Source organism: Aythya fuligula, chromosome 11 (genome assembly GCF_009819795.1).
Source record: "Aythya fuligula isolate bAytFul2 chromosome 11, bAytFul2.pri, whole genome shotgun sequence".
Lineage (NCBI taxonomy): Eukaryota > Metazoa > Chordata > Aves > Anseriformes > Anatidae > Aythya > Aythya fuligula.
The window spans coordinates 18,125,801-18,148,405 of NC_045569.1; the positions used below are offsets into that span (position 1 = coordinate 18,125,801).

At 38.0% G+C, this 22,605-nt stretch overlaps 1 protein-coding gene across 6 annotated transcripts in view; it reads left to right on the forward strand.

The window, feature by feature from the left end:
- Positions 1-22,605, forward strand: part of MEF2A (myocyte enhancer factor 2A) — an 85,737-nt gene that overhangs the window by 41,044 nt on the left and 22,088 nt on the right. For 4 of the 6 annotated variants that reach the window (XM_032194547.1, XM_032194552.1, XM_032194550.1 and 1 more), the window contains exons 4-6: positions 15,686-15,823; positions 18,871-19,090; positions 19,219-19,278. In XM_032194547.1, the coding sequence (XP_032050438.1) occupies positions 15,686-15,823; positions 18,871-19,090; positions 19,219-19,278 (418 nt within the window). Of the gene's footprint in view, positions 1-15,488; positions 15,621-15,685; positions 15,824-18,870; positions 19,091-19,218; positions 19,279-22,605 lie in introns of all 6 variants that reach the window. The other 2 variants (XM_032194551.1, XM_032194553.1) reach the window with 1 other exon arrangement.

The following is a 22,605-nucleotide window of genomic DNA, read 5'->3' on the forward strand; positions in this document are numbered from 1 at the left end:
TGTATTTTATTTGTTTATTCAAACTGATGTCAAGTATTTGACTCCTGGCAGCTACATAAGAAAGGGCAGACAGTATTAAAGTGCATATTTTTTTTCTCTTCTGGGGGGAATATGCAAACCTGCAGATTGCTTAGAATGTTACTTCTGTAGGTTTATTGTATTATACTAGTAAGGGACTTGAGATTTCTACTATGCTTGAAAAACAGGAGAATGAATTAAAGTGCTTTTGAGTACTTTTAGTCTGTTCCTAAGAACAGACTTCATTCTTAGAAAAAAAAAAAATCCAAGTCATTTAGCCCAAGACGGAAGTGTATACTTCTGTGAGATATGGTTTTTTTTTTTTTTTTTTTTTTTTTTTTTTTTTTTTTTTGTTTTGTTTAATGTTCTCTAAGGTCATGGCAGTGTTCTGGATGGCAAAGTTAAGTAAATCAGTAGGATGAAATATTTATAAGCTCAATATATTTAAGGTAGCTTGATTGTTTCTCTGTTGCATTCCAGGAATAAAAACTTTGTTGTACAGTAGTTGAGAGAGATTCTGCAGTTTCATTTTTGCAACTGATTGCATTTTAGATTTGCTCTATTTGGTCGGTAACTTTGTTCTATTGACTGTTGTTCTTTAGGCAATTAGGAGATTTTAGTCGTGGGTAGAATGGTTTGCTTCCCACTATAAGTAAATCACATCTTTTCCTTAATTTAGAAAAACAATCTTTTTTTCAGAAGGTCATAAAAATAGCGATTCTTAGAGAAAAAATACCGGTTTTCCTGTTTTTGCAGTATTAATTTTGTTTTCCAGATTGTTGGCTTATTCTACTGCTTATATTTGCCATATGATCTTTATTTCCAGTGTGTATTTTTTCTGTTGTTACTTAGTGGTAATTCTACAGCTATCAGGTCTCTGGATTTAACAATATTGTACAGCCAGAAGGTATCTTACTGAGTCTCACCATTGCGGAAGTATAGGAGATAGTTGTATCTAGGATTTTAGCACAATTTGGACAAAACTCACCCAAATTCTAAATGTGACTATATTGTGAAATAAAATAAAAATTGAAGAGATACGAGAGAGATCACAGTCAAAGTCTTTGTTTCTTAAAATTGCACCCAAAATAGGCACTTCGGTAAATATAAACCACAACCTTCTCCATAAATTTTCTTGATTTAAACACAAGGAAAGCTAAAATGTGATGATGAAGTGTTGCTATTTTTTAGTTGTTATTCCATTTCTTATCCTGTCATATAAAAAAAAAAAGTTGAAATAAGAACTTCCCATGCCTATTTGTTTGTACTTAAATTCCAGTGATAAAAGGAGAAAGATTATCTTAAATTTTCTAGGAACAGGTTTCATTCTTATGATGGGGTCACGAACAGATGTGACTCACAAATTATGTGGAAAATTACCTACTTCTCTGCTTTGCAACAGAACTGAATTGGCTCAGCAGAGAATATGACCTGCTTTGGAGCAGATGCAGTGATAGGTACAGCATGTGGGTATGCAGGGGTGTGAGAGGAGGGATGTGAAGGAGGAGAATAAGATTTCTGTACTTAAGCAGCAGCAAATTGTCAAAAGCTCGGTGCTTCATGTAATTTCACCATTAATGAATGGTTGTGGCCTGATGCAGGTCAAGTTACAACACCAGCCGTTTTAGAAACGTTCTGAAAGAACATGAAATGGCTTCTAAAATGTGCCTATTTGGAAATACAACTTAACCAATATGTACATGTATTACAAAGAGACTAAATACCATTAAGTATATCCTAAACCAATTTAGCATAATTAATTTAATTTTAAGGAGTTACAGCTGATTTATGCTACTAGTTAACATTTAGTAATTCATTTGCATCCTTGAACGTGACAGGTAGTGTTTATTATATTGTAGGCTCACCGCGAAACTCATTATGACCCACTGTGTTCCTGAGGCGTTTGACGGGGGTTTTGTTACTGTGGTAGAGGAGAAAGCTAATTCCAGGCAGGTCAGAAGCTGTATAAGGGAAGAAACAGATCTGCTGATGCTTGTTTTCAGCAATGTGTAGATGGCGATATTGTAAATGATAAAATGCAATTGATGAGACATCTTCCCCTTAGAGTTGCCTACTGCTCAGTTTTGGCATAGGAATTGCTTTTGTATGCCCAGAGCTTGGTCTCTCGTCTTGCTGCTGGAACGTTTGTGTGAAAACATAGTAGGAGGGAGAGCACTGATGTCTTAAATGAATATTAGATTTTTTTATATGTTCCCTGCACCCGTACGTTTTTAATTGTACATTTTATTGCAGATGTGAATGCTCTGTTTTTATCCTATATTCTTTTCTGTGTTCTTATGTAAGAAATATGTTTTTTCAGCCATCTTGGCAGAGTCAAAGATGTGTGAATAGCTGGAATTTTATGTTATGCACTTGGATTTCATTTTACGTTTAGCTCTGTATATACCAATGGTATACTTGACAATAGTCCTATTCCGTGCCACTTGGTAGTGTGAAAATTAAGGGAAATTGTCTAGTGACAGATAGGCAGTAATCAGCTTTAAAGGATAATTTGTATGGCACTTCTGTGCTGGGTTCATGGGCTTGATATGAAACAGAAGGTCTGGGAATAGCACCTAGACGTACATGGATACACACATGGATATGCAGAATTTGATGAGAAGGATTTTCAATTAATTGATCTGATTTTCTTCTTTAGTAGTTTTCACACTTTGCTTTATATCCTATCCATCCAATCTAGATATGCATTAGGCACAGGATTTGGGCTTCTGTATTTTGCTATTGGGGGGGCAAAAAAAAAAAAAAAAAAACCCACACACACAACAAACACGAGTACTTTGAATGTTTTAACTGTGTTACTATTGTTTGGTCCACTTGCTTTGGTCTCCAGATAGCTTCAGCTGCACTGTGGAAACAACTGGTATCTATTTAAAAGAATGAAGGAGCTTAAAAAATGGTTCCAGTTGAGTAAGGAAATGACTTGATAATCTGTTCATGGTGCTGAAAAGATGTAGGCATTATTGGACTTGATTTGCGAAATGATTATGTAAATGTAATTATACTGCATATATAACATCTGAAATACTTGGAGGCAGCATGCAAATGCCTTTGAGACATCTTAAGTAGGTGATTCAGAAGGATTTATGTATGGTTAAGGACTAAATAACTTTTAGCTTACCTTAAAAAGAGAGAAAATGCATAAAAACTGAACTGCTTTGGAATATGAGTCACCAAGAAATGTAGATGTATAAATACATGTGTGTACATACACATATTGAGTCTGCTTCTTCCGAGTGGAAGTGTCTACTGTAAACCTGACTTGTAAACAAGGTGTGGCTTGGGGTTTTATTTCCCACTCGGGGTTCAGGAAGAAATGGCTTCTTTGAAAAATCTAACGTGCTGTCAAGGTAGCAAATCCTTACTTTGAACGTGGGTATAGGTATATTTCATGCTGAGCAGAGCAGTTACCTCTCACAATGGGGTGTCGTTTACTTGCTTTCCTCCTTGTCCCCTTATTTGGGAGATTAAGTTCAAGACTTAATCCCCAAAGTCTTTTTTTTTTTTTTTTTTTTAAATTTGTTTATTGATTTCATTATTTTTTCTGTATTTTGCATCTGGTGGAGTTGTTCTGTTACATATGTAGAATGTTTTTTTTAATTCTTACTTGGCCCTGCTGAAATTTCTTTGGGCATGCCAGCGAATAACATTGGTGTTATTAAAAAAAAAAAAAAATAAAATTGTTAGTGACTTCAAGAAAGTCAACAGTGTTGGAAAAAAAATGTGAAAACAGTGAAAAAAAAAAATCATTCTTAGTTAACGTTGTTTTGTGTTCCTTCATTTCTGATATATAAAGAATTGCCAGAAGTGAGAGAGGCTTAATTTTTTATAGAAGTTCTGGCTTGCTTCTAAATAATCTAAAGCTATGCTTTCCTTGTGTCTAAACCAATGATTAAATTTAGTTTTATAGGGTTAAAAGAACTACATTTATCTCTTAACAAAAAAAGTGTGTTTTAGCATAAAAAAATAGAAAATTAGTGTGCACGGCCACTAACTTGTTCTCAATGTCAGTGGTTGACTTCAGAAGTAGCATTAGCTACTCTTTGTATTCTTACTGATTTAATTTTGTTGGTATTTACAATGTAGCTTGATTTAAGACATTCTTTACAAGAATGCTGTGTTTACAAACCCTTACAAATTTTAAATAGAGGTCTTTTTAGACCTTCACAAATAAATTCAAAATAGAGAAATTCATGTTGTGAAAGTGATTTTTTTGTTTTTGTTTTCGGGCGTCTTTTGCAGTGTTTGAAGAATTTCTTATAATTTTTTTAATATATAGGGTGGGCGCGCAAAGTCCAGTTCCCCACACTGCTTTCAAAATACGCATCCAAGATGAGGTTCTGGGTTCAGCTGTTCTGGTGACTTTGTGTTAAGTAGGACTGAAAAGCACCTGCAAGAGAATCAGCAGCTTCTCACTACTCATTACTGCCAGAGTTCATGCAGGCAATCACACTCAGACATAATTATCTACCTTGTATTAACAAGTTCTTCAGGCTGTGCTGTCTTATGCATTCTGCAGCTCTTGTGCTGCTGCAGGGTTCGGTGTTTCTGAAGCTCTGTGTTGCTAGTTAGAACAGCAGATTTGTACTTGGCGATTTTCAAAGCGGGGACTGTGGCATCCGTTACTCGAGAGAGTGACTTCGGGCAAGCTGTGCATGCAAAGAGCAGGTCTCAGAACAGTGCATCACCTGGAACTACAGTAAGGTAAATGACTATTCCTTCTGAAGATGCTCTCGATTTGATTGTAGGGTTAACGCAGCCCCAGCTTTTGACTTTCAAGCTCAAGGGTATGACAGTTTGATCATGTGTTCAGCTGTCAACCCTGCCAATCTGCCTGACTAACCACCTTGCAGAAGGGACAGCAGAAGTGCCAACATCTTGATCATGGGTGTTCATCAAACTGTTTTAGCACAAACCCTGAAAGAGGAGGGAGAGTGTCATTTATAGGATGCTTTACTGCTTGTTTCCTTTTGGAGCTCAGCATGTTGATGTGCTGTGTTTCTGTTGAAGAAGCTTCTAACACATTGTTTTTGAACAGTTTTAATGTTTGGGCCTTTAACTGATGGTGCTTCTGCAGAAGAGAGCTGGGCGATTCTGTAGCCCTCCAAGACAAATTGGTCTGGGTGTTGGTTCTTTCATCTAACCTCCTACTCACCTACACTGAGATGCGGCTGTGATGAGAGAGTTCTCATCGTATAATGGTGGTTGTGGTTTGCCCATAGTGTTTTTACTGAAAGTAGGGTCGCCCACCTAGGCTGTAAGATTCTTGACACTCATCTGAGCAGAGGACTCGATGCTGATCCTTTCACCACATGTGTTCTGCTTAGTAATGTTTTTATCAGTTGAACAGAGGAAGTATTTGTGGTGGTAGTTGTTGTGGTACAGACCTATCAATCTGCTAATGGACTTTTTTTGTATTGTATCTTTCTTGTTCTTCAAAATACTTACGAGGCAGTATGCATGATGTCTGTAATGGCTTTTCTGTGACTTACTGGTGATAGTTATGATATCTTCATAATGTCACATCACTAATCCAGTATTTCACATGGAAGCTTGCATTTACGTCATTTGTAGTAGAGGCTACGGAATATCAGTTAGTTAAATTGTGATAGTGTGAATATTAACATATAAATGATGTTTTTTTCTGGAATTACATCAGTCAGTTACTTTCAACAGAAAGTGTTTAATGTCATTTTAATAAGAACTCCTACATTTATTGGGAAAATTATGAAGATATTTTAAGTTCCTAAACATTGGCCCACTAAAGATTGTCTAACTGTACAAATTGATATTTAAAGCCCTGCTCTTTTTTTGCATTGATTTACAATGTGATGTTTGCAGACTATTTAAAAAATAAAAATAAAATAATAAAATCAAGTATGCCAGAGCCAAGCCAGTCTTCGCTCAATACTGACATTAATTACACAAGGCAGAGTGAAGCTTACTCAGAGTTCACTATCCCTGATTCCTATTCAGCCTTTTCTCTCTACCTCGGTAGATCCAATTTCTGCATCCATATTCTCCTCCTTTCCAGGTTTTGTGGGCACAGTCTTCAAAAGAGTTGCTTTTGCTTTTGAATCATTCACTAAGTGAATGCAAGGAAAGGCACATAGAATATATTCCTTTGACACATAACAGAGAAGTTCAGTATTCAGCATGAGTTATGAAATACTTCAGCTTTACGTGCCTTAAAAGCCTAGATTGTAATTAGTTTAGTTTAGGAAGAATAGAAATACATCTGTTTGGCACCTTTATTTGCAGAGAGGTTCGTTGCTTCCTGTTGTAAATATTTATCTCAGTTGGTGTTTTCAAGTACCCGTTTCCTGTTGTTTTATTCACCTTTATTGTTTTGCTGACTTCTTGTAAACATTTTGCAGCAGTATTATGAGCTGGGATAATGCTGCTAGATCAAGCTCATACACCTTGCCCTAACCCCAGTACCACTAGTAAAGGTAAACAAAGCTGCTTCTGGTAGACAGTAGTGTATCCAGTTGCTATGATCTTACATGTGAATGGTATTTGAATTATTTTATGAATACTTCGACTCTACCAAACATATTTATTGGAAGTAGATGCTATTCGTGTGTTAGTTACTGTTCTCATAATACTAATTTATCTTGAGCACCAAGCCTTTGAAGTAGTTTCTGTTTTCCTTTCTACTTTTCAAGCTGTAAAGAGAAATTCAGGACGTGAACTGCTTGAAGCAGCAATTTGACATTTCCTTATAGGTCAGTTGGCTGTAAGAAACCCATGGTTTGTATGCTCATGGTCATTGGGTTGTACGAGAGCTGGAAGATTTTCTTAGCAAACCACTAAGCAAGTTTTGCAAGCAGAGTAGTAGATAATATTTTTCCTGAAGAATTTCTGAAAGACTCCGAAGTGAATTATGCAGCTGAGTTTGTTGCATTTGGAAACTCTCCATGTTCCATAGGACTTATCTGCAATATGGTGTTACTGAAAGGAGGCATTCAGTCAGGAACTGCCATGCTGATGGGCTGCTTTAACCCCTGTAGGTATGCGGACAGGTATACATGGGAGGATGCATATGTACATACACATGCTATCACTTGAGTAAGGGTTGAAAATAGCCCTTCTGTACCATAAAATATAGGTAGACACTCTCTGATCTTTCTTACAGATAGAACTGGATTTTGTTTGGTTTTACTCTGTTTTGTTGCAGACATCATTACTTGAAAGGTCTATGGAATGCCTTTAATTTGTAAGTTAAGGAATAGTTTCTGCTTCCTGAAGGCTAGCATAGATCCTGCTTTGTGTCTTTTGGTTTTAGTAAAAAGATTAAGATTGATTTAGGTTGTCGATTTAGTACTCCTCAGTGGAAAATTCTAGTTGAAGGTACCTTCTGTAAAACAGGTAACATGAAAACTTGCTCAGCAGTATATGATTTAATAATCTGTTACGGTGTTTAGAAAGTGAAACGAAGACAAATGCATCAGGTATCAGACTGAGACCCTAGTTTAGCTTTCCCAGAGGAAACAGTGTTATCAATACTAATGGATTACTAATCATTTTAAGCCTTAAGCACTTCATTTAGGAATGAGCAATCTGTCTGATTCTGTAGGTGAGTAACTGCATCATAAAGTCCACAGTTCACTGAAAATTTCTCAAAAATCTTAAACAGGATTTCAGAGCTTCCCTTCTTCACTGCTCCAGTGCATTGTGTAATATTCTGGTGGTGAGCGAGAGGAGTGGATTTTACAGCCTGTAAAATTGTTATTCAGTAATTGCTGGTGGTTTATCTATTTTAAAATAATATTTCACAGCAAAGATGGTTCAAAGCAGAATTCAAGCTTCATACCATATCAAGTCTAAAAACCTTTTGTATGTGTTATTTTATATAAATGAGAGTTTGAATCCTGAGTGCCATCTTTATCGTATCTCGGAGGAATTTGACAGCTAGCTTTCATGTTTGGCAAGCTAAGGATACATGTTAAAATTTGCCAGATACTGGAAGTGCTCCAACATTTGAAACAAGACCCTGTCTTTTCTTAGAGTGGAATATAACAGGGACACTGATAAAATTTCAAGTCATGAACATTTTGTCTGTAAATGATGAATACCTTTGCCTAAAACTGAACATAGAGCATTGTCTACAGAGCTCTCCCTCATGTTTTACAGCCTGTTGCTCTGCAGGCTTCCGATTTCTTGGTTTTTAAAACCTTGCATTAAGTAATTAATCCTTAAAATATTTTTCCTAACATAATATTTGGCTGAGGAATTAAAATCATTGTAACAAACTTGAACATGATGTGCTATACTCAGAATTGTTGATGTCTAGATATATTTTGCATAGTGTCAATTATTTACTTTTGATATTTTTTTAAACAGTTATAATACTGCTACTAATTGAGCACAAGTACGGAAAATAGTATTTGAGCTGACTAAAAGTAGAGTGCATAAATTTTTCAGCTTTTTCTTAGTATACATTATTTTAGTTGGGGAGCTTGCCAGACAGGTTGGTGAGCCCTTCTTTGTTAAAAAGTGGAGCTCTCCAAGTTGTTTAGCTTGTAAAAAATGGTGGTTGTAATCTAACTGGACTTCTTATGCACTGAAGTTTAGAAGGCTGGGCACTACTGATTATTTTTTTTACTGTGCTGCTCTGGTATGTATTTATTTGGGGCTATAACTAGAATGTGAAATTGGATGGCAGAACAAAATGCAATTGAAAAGTGACTGCAGTACTGGAAAGAACAGCATTAGAGCAGAATTTGAGTAGCCTCCTAACGCAAAGGAAAGGAAAACAGCTTTGTGATGAAATTTGCAGATGCTTACATAGTTGAAGTTGAGAATATTAAGAGATCCAGAGGAAGATTCACAACGTCAGTAAACAATGCACGAAACAATCCAGTACATGTAATTTGTTTTGTTAACAAGAGATTCTAATCCTTGGAGATGTGAAGAAAAATGGGTTGAGGCAGGATTGCGTGGGGCAGCCTTTCTCTCTGGCAAACCAAATGGCCTGGGGGAGCCAGCCCCAGAAAGTCCCACCCACTGTAAGTGAAGAGCACATTCAAGACCAGCTGATGAATCCAAACCGGTACAGGTCTGTGGGACCAGATGACGTGAATCCCAGGGTCTTGAGGGAACTGGCTGATGATGTTGCCAAGCCTCTCACCATCGTAGCTGAAAAGTCCTGGCAGTTGGGTGATGTTCGTGGAGAGTGGAGAAATGGAAATGTCATGTCCCTACTCTTCAACAATTTAAACAAAGAGTTGGACAAAGAGCGCTACTCTGCAACAGTTAAAACAATTAGGACACATTCCTTCTTAGAAAGAGCGGTCAGGCATTGGGACAGGTTGCCCAGGGAAGTGGTGGAGTCACCGTCCCTGGGGATGTTCAAGGAAAGGTTTGACGTGGTGCTTAGAGACATGGTTTAGTGGGTGACATTGGTGGTGGGGGAATAGCTGGACCAGATGATCTTGAAGGTCTTTTCCAACCTTAATTTTTCTATGATTTTATAATTTTTTTTAAAATAGAAATTTAAGCCTACAGAGACTGTGTTGATGAACTTCACATGCTAAACAGTGTTACTGAGTTGAAGTAAGTATTTTTCTCTGGCTGCTCACTTCGCTGCACTTAAGGTTCCCTCCTGCTTTTATTTTAGAGAGTGGCAAAATTTCTATATCCAGTATTTCTGGGTCAAGCCTTGAATTTGTGGAGCCATGCTGTTACCTGGGAGAAAAACGAAACAATGCTACTTCTGAAGCCAAGTGACCTGCAGGAAGTTTAAAAACTATAAATAGTTTCCAGTGACTAAAAATACTCCTCATAGTAGGGGAGAAACAGCGATATGTAAAGGGTGATACACAGCAGTATTGTTCAGGGCGAGAGGAGTGAAATAGTTCGTGTTATCAAAGAAGAAATTCAGCCTTGTTTTAGGCTCTGCTCATTGGCAGTAGCATGTAATACGAAGCAAATAACAAAGCAGTTGTCATGCTTTCAGCTTGCTGTTTTGCTCTATGTGAAGTCTGTAATGATTTATGTTGTTCTCGCCAGCCCAGCTCTCTCTGCTGCAGGAAGGTGAACTGCATGCAAGGAATATGCCCTTTTTTTTTTTTTCCTCTCGGATGTTTCATGTAATAAGAATGAAAACTGGGTGGGAGTCTGGTGCTGTGACCATGTTTTTTTTTTTTTTTTTTTTTTTATTCCTTTTTCCTTTGTGTATGAATATCTCAGAAAAAAGGTGGGGCTTTTTAGTAGGTTGTTGTTACCCGTGATGGGTTTGGACAATGGTTTGCAGCTGCCAGAGAGGACAGGCCATCCCCTCTGCCTACTTTGCATCTCTGGTGCTCAGCCCGTTTATTCCTGCTATGACAACTGAAAACAAACCTACCAAAAATAAGTTAGAGAATGGCCAAGGAGAACTCTGTTGTTCTAGTGAAGAAAGAAGATGGCTCACTGCAGGCTGAAACAGATGCCAGAGCTGGCTTAAGACTTATATCTAGGATTATGGCCTTTCTGTGGCAGTAAGTTGTTCTGTCACCTTGTCAAACTGCACCCACAGACATTTCAGCAGTTCCCTTAAAGCACGGGAAGTGCCTTTAAAGCATGGATCTCTATAATCTTCTGCAGAGATGGAGTGAGGGACTGATCCTGAAGGCTGTGGTATGGCTGAATAGCTCAGTTACCCTCAGTTCTCTATTTTACGATTTTTTTGATGTTCTTGAACATTGACAGGAAAAGCTTTATTGCTATGTGGACTGACGTTACTGGTTTCTGCATTTTGGTGTGAGGTTGCAGCTTCAGTCTTTCACCTCTGGATCTCCTGGTTCTTCCCATCACAGATGACAGAGTGCTGCTCAGTCCTGTCCTTCCTGCACAGAAGCTGAGTGCTGACAATTGCATCGTGAATAAGGAGCCTTTGGACTTTGATGCAAGTGCCAGCAGTGCCTTCTCTCTCCATGCTATTGCACGGCAGCTCTCTCTGGAGCATCAGGGAACCGTGTAATCAGTTATCCTTTCTGATAACCATGGTGTTGATGCTTACTAAAGCAGCAGTGATATTTAGAAGTGTACTAGTGGAGCCTCTTCCATTACTTCATGCCTGAGGAATACTTACACTTAGAGAATTACATTTTTTAATCAAGTGTTTACTCCAACTTTGTGCTGCTTCACATCTTTTCCATGCTTGTACTGAAACAGCATAAACAGAACTAGCCATTATTTTTATTTGAAAGGTTTGCCTTTTCCAAAGGAAATCATTTTTATCATTTCAATCTTAGTAAAAACTTTGGAAATGTTTTTTCCTCATGGTTTGGGATGAAACACCAGCAAAAATTCTGTTTGGCCAGCTCCAATAGTAAGTGCAGAAATGGAGCAGTTGACTTGATGCACTGATAGCAAGAAACATTTCCTTTCTGTAATATTAGTAGGCTACCAGAAACCCAACAGCGAAAACTTTTTTGAATGGACTTTTTTATTTTGCACTTCGTAACGCTTTTTGAGTTTCAGGTCCTCCTACTTTTCTGCCTTTTTAAGGCAGAAAAAGACTTCCTGAGGTGACAATTAACATAACCAACTTCTCTGCAGTTTTGCCAGCGGAGCTGGTGAGGAGCCCAGATCACTGCTACCAGAAGTCTTGGCCCTTTCACCGCAGTTCGGGTGAGAGCACAAAACATGCTGCTTGTGCTTTCTGACCATCAGCAACTCTTCCTTTCAGAGTCAGACATAAAAACCATTATCTTCATGGAGAAGAGGACAGTTAGGTGTTGCCCTTTGACTTTCTGGTAGCAGTAATCTGTACCTGTCAGTTCAGTTTCTGCTTTCCAGCCCTGCTGATGACCTGCTGATACTGAGCCGGTGTAAGCTTCTGTGACAGGAGGTGGTCACCCTGTGACGGCCGAGTCGTCTTTGCACCCGCAGGGGTCACACCAGAAATAACTGGTGTTTTTGTACGCTTTGCAGTGCGGTTTAAGTAGAAGATGTGTTGACTTGTAGAGAGAAGCTAATTATGTTTTGTTGTTGTTTTGCAGGAAGCCCTTCTGTTCCTTAGATGCTTCTTGCAGAGGCATGATTCTTCCTTTAAACTAACAAAAAGCAGAGCAATTAAAATTTCTTTGTGGGGGTGGGAGGGGTTAGGAGAACAGTGGGGCTCTTGTACTGGGTGCTTGAATATAGTAGTTAAGCCTTTCTTTGCTAGTCCAACCTTTCTCATACAACGCCTGCTAAGCTCTGCCTTAAAAAAAAATCAATATAAGACTAATAATTATTACATTTGCATATCTGTTCTACACAGTGGAACAAAAGCAATTTAAAACCTCTAGGTTGTTCTGCAGTACCCGTGCTACCTCAGCTGCCTGTTGCATTTGTATAGTAACTTCATATACAACACAACTATGTTGTTTATTTTTTTTGTTTATTTTTTATTTTTTTAAGAAGATTTCATACCTGCCTCGGTTCCTCTTAAATGTTTGCTTTATGTGTTTTTCTGAGAAAAATCAACGCTTTTCCCTCATCCGTTAGTTCAGGCAGTCTGACATCAAAGCTGCAGAATCTCAGTGACTGAGGGCATAACGTAGTGTGTTGGCAAACATGTTGGAACAATTTCCAGTAATTTTGGACAAGTCTTAAAGGAAGCAGAAAGTACTGCAACTTAACTCCAAGGGCTGTGCATTCCTCTAACTGATCTGCAAAATAAGGCTTAACACCGGAGGGTAATTGCAGTGAGCGTTCGGTAGGAAGAAAATTTATGTTCTATTTTATTGTGTCTGATTTTACTTACAAAAAAAAGTTTGCCGTATCACAGCAGAGAAATGAAACTCTTTGTTACGGCAATATTACTCAGTCTCACTAGCTTGTATGCCCCCCCCACGATTTCTTTTATCTGCAGAGCTGGTAAAATTTCAGTCCTCACGATGATGACATCCTGGAAATAGCTCAGGTAGGGCAGGTTATTTGCGTTCACTGGAGAACCGACAAACCTGAGCTACCGCGCTGAGAGAGGGTGGAGGCGGCACTCGTGTGTGGAATTTGGCTCCCCTGGCCCCGTGCTCTCGGGGCAGGAGCTGCGGCTGGGCTGTGTTGTGCAGGCTTCGCCTGGCCCTGCGAACAGATGACAGCATTCCCCTTGCTCGTACAGCCGCGGAGCCGAAATGCTTGGCTGTGGTGTTCCCGGGCCGCGATAAAGCAGGCAGCCTTTTTATGGTTAGGTCCTCAAAGCGACAGTTCGTGTTTCAGCGATAAGGAGACAGAGCTTTGGCTATCAGACCCAGACTTATTATCTGTAACAGCAAACCCTGGCTTAAATCCTGCCACAATGACAGGAACCCCATCTGGAGTGAGGGTTTCCAGAATCGTAATCAGGAGACACTGAGGCATTTTCCTTCCTCATGAGTCAAAGCAAAGTTAACCCCATTGTTAGTGAAAATAAAAATAACTGATTGCCAAGAGGAAGGATGCATTTTTGCATTTAACTGAATGCGTTCCTTTGGATTAGAGCTGTGAGTAGGATTTTTATAGGGTCAGCAGCATTACATGGAGGTTTTCACTCGATTGGTTTTTAGAAGGAGGAACTAACAAATGCCTCATGTTGTGATACTTAAAATCGCTCTAATGTTTTTATCCAGGGATGTGAAGTCAACTAAAGTCCCATGCTATGGCTGCTGTGTATTTCTTGCAAGATCTTTCCATATAATATCCAAACCGTGCCTCGAGCTCTGCGCTGAGCACTGCGCGAGGACCTACTGGGATTCTATTTAGAGCTCTCTGGGCTGTGGGGGTTAAGTGCGATGCAGATTACCCCGTGTTAACATTTTCCCTCCTGATAGCGAAGTGTAGCAGACTGGCAGCCTGACTTGGTAGGAAGGGCTGGGAGGGAGACGGGGCCCCGACCTTGAGCGGCCGGCCCTTGTATGGCCACGGCCGGATCGGTGCCCAGGGGATTGGCTGCAGGGCGCCCGCGGTGCCCTGGCAGGTGCTGGGGGAGCTCCACCTGCTCGCCCCACGTGCTGCTCCGCTCGAGCGGTGGCGTGTGGGGCTCCAGAGGCTGTGTGGGATACACCGAGCCAGCCAAGAAACTTGAGAAGGAGTTAGGGCTTAGGGTGACCTGTGATATTAAAGGATTTCAGAGAGCGTAACTGGATTTAGGGACTGCTTTAAAGCTGAAGTAGGACTGGGCAGGGTTTTGCGCAGATAGGAGCAGTAAGAAAGCTTTGTGTGCTTGTACTAGAAATTAAAGATAGCACTTGAACAAAAATGCTGATGGTTGCTCTAGCTGAAACTAAAACAGGTTTTTGTTTTTTCTAAGATTCGGTATGTTATGGAAACATAGCTTCTACGGGAAAATGACTGGAATTTCTTTATGGTGCTGGGAATGTCAGCTTGCAGATTGTGATTCTTTGGGGTCTCCTAGTGCAAAGTTCATAGGATTCAGCTTACCAGCAAAAGGACCCTACCCCTGTGCCTCTGTAGTCCCACTGCTGCCTTATATACTGCTAATGTGGATTTATTGAAAAATGTAGATTGCCTTCCCAATTAAATTTCTATTAAAACATTTAAGATGTTTCTGTGGTTAGCCTTTGAAATCTTTTTTGTTGTAAATGAATACTTAAAAATTTCTGATGGTATAGTAGGATGAAAAGGACAAAAAGGAACAAACATGTTATTTAATTGTTTGGCCCCAAGAGCTGCAGCTTCACATCCTTTCTCGGCAGCTTATTTGCAATGCCTAGATTGTAGACAAGTCCTGTTTCGAGGGGATGTTGATGCAAGTTCTCCATCAGAAAACAGGAAGTACCCCACAAAGCAGTTGCATCAAGTTAGAGTGAAGGAGTCTGAAAAAGCTTATATTTAGCAAACTAAGTCATTTTGGAGCGGGATTATGTCATTTCTTTTTATACTTTTTTTTTTCAGTTCTTGTTACCATGCAGGATGACTGCAGTGCAGGAAAATCCTGCCTTTGTAAACCACCGAAACCGAGTGTTACATATATTAATGTCATACAGTCGCTAAATTCAAACGAAAAAAAATCAGCAATTGTATCTCTGAGGTTGAACTGTACGCTGTTTAAAATGTGAATATTACAATTGGGATGTGAAAATCAATTCACTAAAGATCCAGCAAACACTAAGATGGTTTTTAATTACCGGTGTGGACTTTAACTCCCTTCCTGTAGGCTTGAATGTTCCTTGTATGTCAGGCAACTGTACTCTGTCAGCCAGTGTCTAAAGCGGTTTTGCAAAGAACGCTGGCGAGGTGAAGTGGTTTTAGGTTAAAGCTACCTACATGTATGAGGTGGCACCTTGGGAGAGTCTGCCTCTGAATGAATCTTTTCTGTTGGTATACTTTGCCACTATTTTGAAAGACTGAGCTTGTCTATTGAGTTTTGTCTGTGAAAATTTCGTGTAGTTTCAGTGGCTCTTAACTGATTCAGTAGTGTACAAAAGATCTTGGCAAGTTAGTATGATTTGTATGTGAATTTTCCAATTGTATTTCAGACCTTAAGAAAGAAAGGCCTTAATGGTTGTGAGAGCCCTGATGCTGACGATTACTTTGAGCACAGTCCACTATCGGAGGACAGATTCAGCAAACTAAATGAAGATAGTGATTTTATTTTCAAGCGAGGCCCTGTAAGTACTTTTATTTTATCTCTACTTTTTATTTGTTGATCCTTTTTATTAACTTCATTATTTAGGCTCTGAACAAGAAGGAACACAGAGGGTGCGACAGCCCGGACCCTGACACTTCATATGTGCTCACGCCACATACAGAAGAAAAATATAAAAAAATTAATGAAGAGTTTGATAATATGATGCGGAATCATAAAATCGCAGTGAGTACTTAAGTATGGTTTGTGCTTCTATTACATGCATGAGAATTTTCACAGATGTTGCTTACAGCTGTAAAGTATATTGGTTTGAGAAGGGAATGCATATTTTTGTGAGGGAAAAAATGAGGTGTTTATATTTGATCTTGTTGATTACATTTTATCTTAAGAAATAAAGAAGAACTTGTATTTCTAGCTTCTCATTTATGCTCACAGATTTTTTCTTACCTTGTCAACATGAGGTAACACTTCCAAATTTCAGGAACTTAGCTGTGTTGCCTGATTCTGCCTAAAATACTTTGTATTTATTCTGGGGTGTAGATTAGTTTATTTGCATCTTATAGCCCTTTTCCTGTCTGATCAAGACTTCACAGTATGTTACAAGCCGACAAATCGAGTTGTACAATATTGTTATTAAATCAGTGGAGCTTACTTTGCTGAATACTGGGTTTAGAAGGGTATTTAGTTGTTTAATGGTGAAGATTAGTGCACAATGGGATACTCAAAAAGATTAGTATTGTCTTGCAATTGCAACAGAGAACTTTCTTGCATGCTGAAAGATCTTTTGAAAATTTTGTAAAGTGTCTAACCCATTTGTAGGCATAACTCAATTACTCTGGAAGGATATAATCTCCTATTCTATAGTGTGATCAGGGCATCATTTTTCATTTTAATGTTATCTAATTAAAAAATGAGCCTTGTCATTGTCTGAACTCCATGTGTTTACTGGACAGATTGTTCATGTTCTCCTGAGTTTCATACCTCCCCTTCAGTTTTGGGGTCAAAGACAAAAGGAAGACTTAGTGCAGGAGTACTTTTAGGTGAGACATACTTGGGGATAACAGTAGTGTAAAAGTTAAATGTTCCTCGTGGAGGTGTACACGATGAGTATTACAGGTGAATTATTTTCTAAGAAAACTATATGGGGTTCTGCCACTGCCTTTGAATTTTTTAACGTTGCAAATCTTGTAGCAATTAAAATAAATGGACTGGCTACGTTAATTGGCACAGACCCTGGGGTAATTGGATAGCGTGTCCCTAAATGACTTGCTGATAGTGAAAATGATTTCATTGTTCACAGGAATAAGACCATCTCTGTGAAGTTAACAGCAAACTGGCAGTCATGACACCTAGCATCAGTTCTTTTAGCAAGTTCTTTATACTTGAATACAGTCAGTATCTCTTATTTGCACATTGTTTTGAAGCTTTTGATACCCAACACTTGTGTGTTGAGGCATCTTTAGGCTTCATCTCTTGGTGTGATACGGATAAATTGCTCTCCCTTGATTTTTGGTGGTATTAATGAGTAGCCTAAATTCTCCATGTTGATATTGATGTAAATAAAAGGGAAATGTTATTTTTTTAGTTCTGTGGTTCTATATTTATAGTTTAGATTGTACCTGTAATGGTCCTGGTTCCAACAGTTACAGGTTTTCTATAAGTACGTGGTTTCTTTCACTCTAGTGCAGTATTACTGTCAAAGGATAGGAATGAGGCAAAGCATGAAGAATTCAGTCATCCTAAATGCGTACCATAGATGGGCAGATGCAGCCCTTACTGTAAGGTGTGGGGGGAAGCTGTCATTTATAGCTTCTATATTGAGAAACCTATAGAAAAATGTTCCAACTGTTAACTTGTATGCATTGTTTTAAGCATACTTTAGCTATTCGAGTTCAGTTTGAGTTACTTAACAGCATGCTGTGTAAAAACATCCATTTTATAGATGTTAAACAGTTTCTTGAAGTAGTTTCCCATGAAGACAGGTATCAGCACAGCTTGTTATTAGTTAGATACTGTGAATGTTTTGCCACCGTTCCGTTGCTGTGCTTTACTTTTTGTTTCTATCTGTGCCAAAAATTGATAATTCTGAAGAATGCTTCAGTATGGACACTGCGATTAGTTCTCACTAGTAAGAGGTTTTGTTTCTTGTGTCAAATACAGTGTGCTTTTTTTCATTAGTGTAGTTTCTTGTATTTCAGATGTTTTCAAAATTGTCATTCAGAAGTATCGCTCTAAGTAAATTTTAAGCTGCACATGACAAAGTATATATTGATGAATATATTTGCTGGGTCATGAATGTTTGTCATCTACATGACCTCTAAATCTGAACTATTATCTTTGTCAACAAATTCCAATGATTTCTTTATTTATCCTTAACGTGTACCTGTCATGGTTTTGTTTCAAGTTATTCTGAGAGTTGTGAAGGAAAATAGTCGCTTTTGTTTCAGAAACACATCACTGTCAAAGGATAGGAATGAGACAAAGGCCAAAGAAGTTAGTCATAACCAAATGAGTGCCATAGATGGGCAGGCATTTAAGCTTTTGATTCAAATACTTGTTGAATAACAAACATATATGCTTGAGAAAAATAGTTGCCTTTTGAATAATGCTGTAAAAATTAGAATAAAAAGTTTTGCAGAAAAGATACTATTAAAGCAGGGATTTGTGGAACAGCTCAGAATAACACCAATTGAAATGGCTAAATTACTGAAGTTCGTAAATTTCTATAAAGATTTGTTTATGTTTTTAGTGTGTTGAAAAAATTTTGAGATAAGCAAAATTTTGGCAAGGTTATTAATAGAAAATGTTATTACTAACTATTCTTTTTTGTCTTTGACTATTTTATGATGTGCATGTTTATGCTTACATTTTGAAGATGTAACAGTTTGTTAATTTGTCAACGTATTTATCTTCTTGTGGCTTTATAATAATCCAAATTAACTGATGAATTTGTTGTATTTTTGAGCTATATGAATATCTTCAGGTTGTTGTATGTGAACTTCCTCTCAGTATTTTTAAATTTATGAGTAATTCTTCTGGAACTGTATTTATATGACGTTTGATATTTCAACACCAGAATCCACAACAAATGGATGTTTTAAAATTGTATGATTAATGAATTAGAGTTTCAAAACTAACATAATTAACTTTTATTTTTTACTTCAGTAATTCTTGGCAAACTTCTCATGTGTGTTTTAATAATGTGCTCTTTCTGCAAATATGGTTAATGCTAACGTTGTCGTCTCTTGTGTTCCTCATCTACTTTCCTTCAGCCTGGCTTGCCTGCTCAGAACTTCTCGATGTCGGTTACGGTCCCAGTGTCCAATCCCAACACTTTAACCTACAGTAACCCAGGGAGTTCCCTCGTATCCCCATCGTTGGCAGCCAGTTCATCCTTAACAGACACGACCATGCTCTCCCCACCTCAGACCACCCTGCATCGGAACGTATCACCTGGGGCTCCTCAGAGACCACCGAGTACTGGCAACGCAGGTAGGATTTCAGAACTGTTACCTTTTTTACCCTATCTTTATGTTTTGTTTAAAACAACTGGCCAACAGCAACAAAGAATAACAAGTTTTTAATGTATCAATGCATTTTCTTTTTTAAATTATTATTAGGTGCAATGCTGGGGACAACTGACCTCACAGTGCCAAATGGAGCTGGTACCAGTCCAGTTGGTAAGTGCAATATCATGTCTGTGTTGAAAAATACAGGGTTTCAGTTTGTACAGTTACTTAAAAACAATTTTGTATTTTGACTCCTTTGAAAAAGTACTTTTGGAAGTACAAAGGTCATAATTTTTTTAATTGCCTTGTAATTGTTGAGTCTTGTAAATTCTTATCAGGCATTTAACTTTCTACTGCCATGACCCTTCCACTGCAGTAACATTTGCATTTTCTACTTTAGTGGTTTTCAGTAGCTTGCTGCTCTTGCTTTTGTGCTTCCCTGCAAGTGTAATTACAGCACTCTAGCGAGTTCTTATATTCCCCGTTTTTTTCCTTTACATGAAATTCTCTATGCTTACTAAACTATCACAATAAAGACAACTGAGCTGTTTTCTCAGCTTTAGTTTTCTGAAGATCTGGATGTTCAGTACTGGTTCTGGTGCCAATCAAAATGAAGAAAATACAGAATATATTGTTTATATTTCCATGTGTATCTTGCTAACTATTTTCTAGCAGTTATACAAAGAAAGCAATAAAGCTTGGAAGATGATACCTAGGCTCTGTCTTAATTTTAAAAGGTGTTCAGAACAAATTAGAGACCTTGCCAAAAAATAAAATTGACGATATTTTTTGGGCTTCAGTAAATTGATATGATAGCACTTTTGCAGGTAAATAATATTTTTGTCTCATGTAAACAAAATTTAATACTCCGATAGAGAACAGGCAGATCTGAATTTTGTCATGCCACAGGAAGACAAATGATACTTCACACACCACCCTCATACTGCTTTGATTCCTTGAGATGTCTTGATAACTGAGGATTGATTTTGGAAATGTGCATAACTTGCCTTGGTAAATGTTCATGGCAAGGAATTAAAGAAGCAACTCTTGACCTTTCAGTATTTGCCCACTGGTTACTTAATGTAGCAACTGGGAACAGGTTCTTTGAAGATAAGTTCAATTGATTGAATTTATGAATAAAAAATGCTGCAACTACCAGGCAGAAAGCACAGCATTGACTTTCTATTCTTTATCCATTCCTTGGCTATGTGCAGCAAATAAATATTTACGTGTGGCTTCCATTGGGTAAGCAAGATTTTGAATGGAGGAAACTTCCTTGGTAGAAGAAAAATGACTATTTTTAGAAACTGTGGAGGTCAGATGTGGATTTCTATAGTATTTCTCAAGTCAGAGTAAATAAACTGATTATCAAGACTTTTCAGTCGTCTTTTCCAAAATCAAGCTTTAGTAACAGCGGCTTCACGTTTATGACGCTATCTATCAGTAAGAAAATAAAACTGTTGTTTACAGCACTTGCTATAGAATATTAAACCAGAGAAATACCCACTTAGAGCAGCTTGGTGAACATAATTTAATGCAGTAGAAATGTTTTCCTTCTTACAGTTATTAATAGTTTATGTGAAAAGTCAAAATGCATCGCTTATCTCTTGCTTTCCAGAACATCACACCTAAAATGTTACACACATACCCACTCATTTCTAAAAAGATTTTCATTCAAATAAGAGCTGTGGCTATATAAGAACAGTGGAAGACCTATACGAAGTACCTCTAGCAAAACCCATATACCTAGTTAACACCACAGTACAGAGTTAGTACACGTAAGTTTTTAGAGCTCCACAGTCCACTAGGGTATGATATGGCTTCTTTCAAATACTGTCAGGTGCACAGTAACCTTCTCAGTTGCAACCAAAATTAAGAAACCATGCATAAACAGATTGACTCAATCTGCTACCCTGTCAATTTCAGCATGGCAGCTGCTAATGAATTGTGTACATCAAGTTAATGTCTGCAGAAAACAATGGCTTTAGTTTGTTGCTACCTTTACTGCAGAATTCACTGGAAACAAAATATCTCATTTTTGTAGCTCTCAGTCTGTTCTTTTGTACTTTTTAAGAATGGAGAACTCTCATATGGATATAGTTGTGAAAGGTCATTTGTTAATTTTGCAGCTCTCTAAAGGAGAGGTGTCAAAGATGAAGATGGAGTACTTGCAATCTAGATGTAAAAATGGCCATATTTTCTGATATAGAGATAAAGCAAAAACCCGGCTTTTACCATTACAAAGTTTTGAGCGTTTAAGATTTTGTTCTCTTTTTCATTGAAAGATACTTATACACTTTAATCTCCTGGTGAGAAACAAGTAGAGGTTATCTTAGGACCTAGTTCAAGCAACAACGTTGCATAAAATGGCTCATTTAGTTCACATAAGTCTTTTTTGTTTTCCTCATGTCCTATGTAACTTGGTTGGAATAGATAGGGTTTGCTTTAACAGTCAATCTGCCAACAACAGCTTTTCTGTAGAAAATAGCTTTTTCTGATGAGTAAAAATATCTGCGTGTTGTAGCAAAGATTGGTAGATGGCTTTTTATGTTTAGAACAGAAAATTTTGTGATCATTTTACAATACTGAGAGCTTATTTCACATGCAGCTGTCATAACTCTGAAAAAGCTTTTCTATAATTTTTTATAAAAAATTAACCCACCACATGAAAACTTCAGCAGATCTTTTTCATTTAGCAAATATATCAGTTTTGAGAGAGGGAAAATGTTCTACGTTTGTCTTTGCTTTTGAGCTAATTCATTTTTTTCTGTTAATTGGATGGTTTGGAGCTAGAATTTTCATGATGCTGTTGTCCATGATCAGTGTTAATTAACCCTGTTCAGTTTGTGATGAGCATCTAATGTGCTTCAAGAATCCAATATTCCTAGCACGTGTACGGTTTGCTATTTGTTATCAAGATCATCATGGTTTGAATGCATGCTGCATGTCTTTATTACTCCTTTCCAAAGGGTGTGGATTCTGTTAGCCCAAGCATACCATCACTTGCTCTGAATAAACAAATACAGGAGAGAGATTCTTTGACTTTGAAAGGATGCTCAATGGACAGATCACCTTCAAATTTGTCACAAAGAGATCTGTTTCACTATGTTCCAGTACATTTGGTGGTATTTGCCACTGAAGTGCATTGTCATTGAAGTTGTCCTGTTCGTGTTAACTCTAAAAATTGAAAAGGCTTAAAAGGAGTACCATTGTTAACCAATTCCTACTTTTGCTCCAGTGCCTTTTTCATATGGTGTTGAGTGAGATCCATGCAAAAGACCTGAGCTGCCACTTGGGACTGTGGCCTTTGTTGCTAAGCTTGCATGAAAAACACAAACCCTGAGACCTTTGAAGTGCGGTGAGCTCCCTAAGTATTTTCCAGTCCTTGGTGACTTTGAAGGAGCTGTTGAGAGAGTCATTATAATTTTGCAGGGACAGAATACAACCTGTCTGTAAGTCTCTTTGTCAGTGAAGTAGCCCTTCTAATCAGTAATGCAG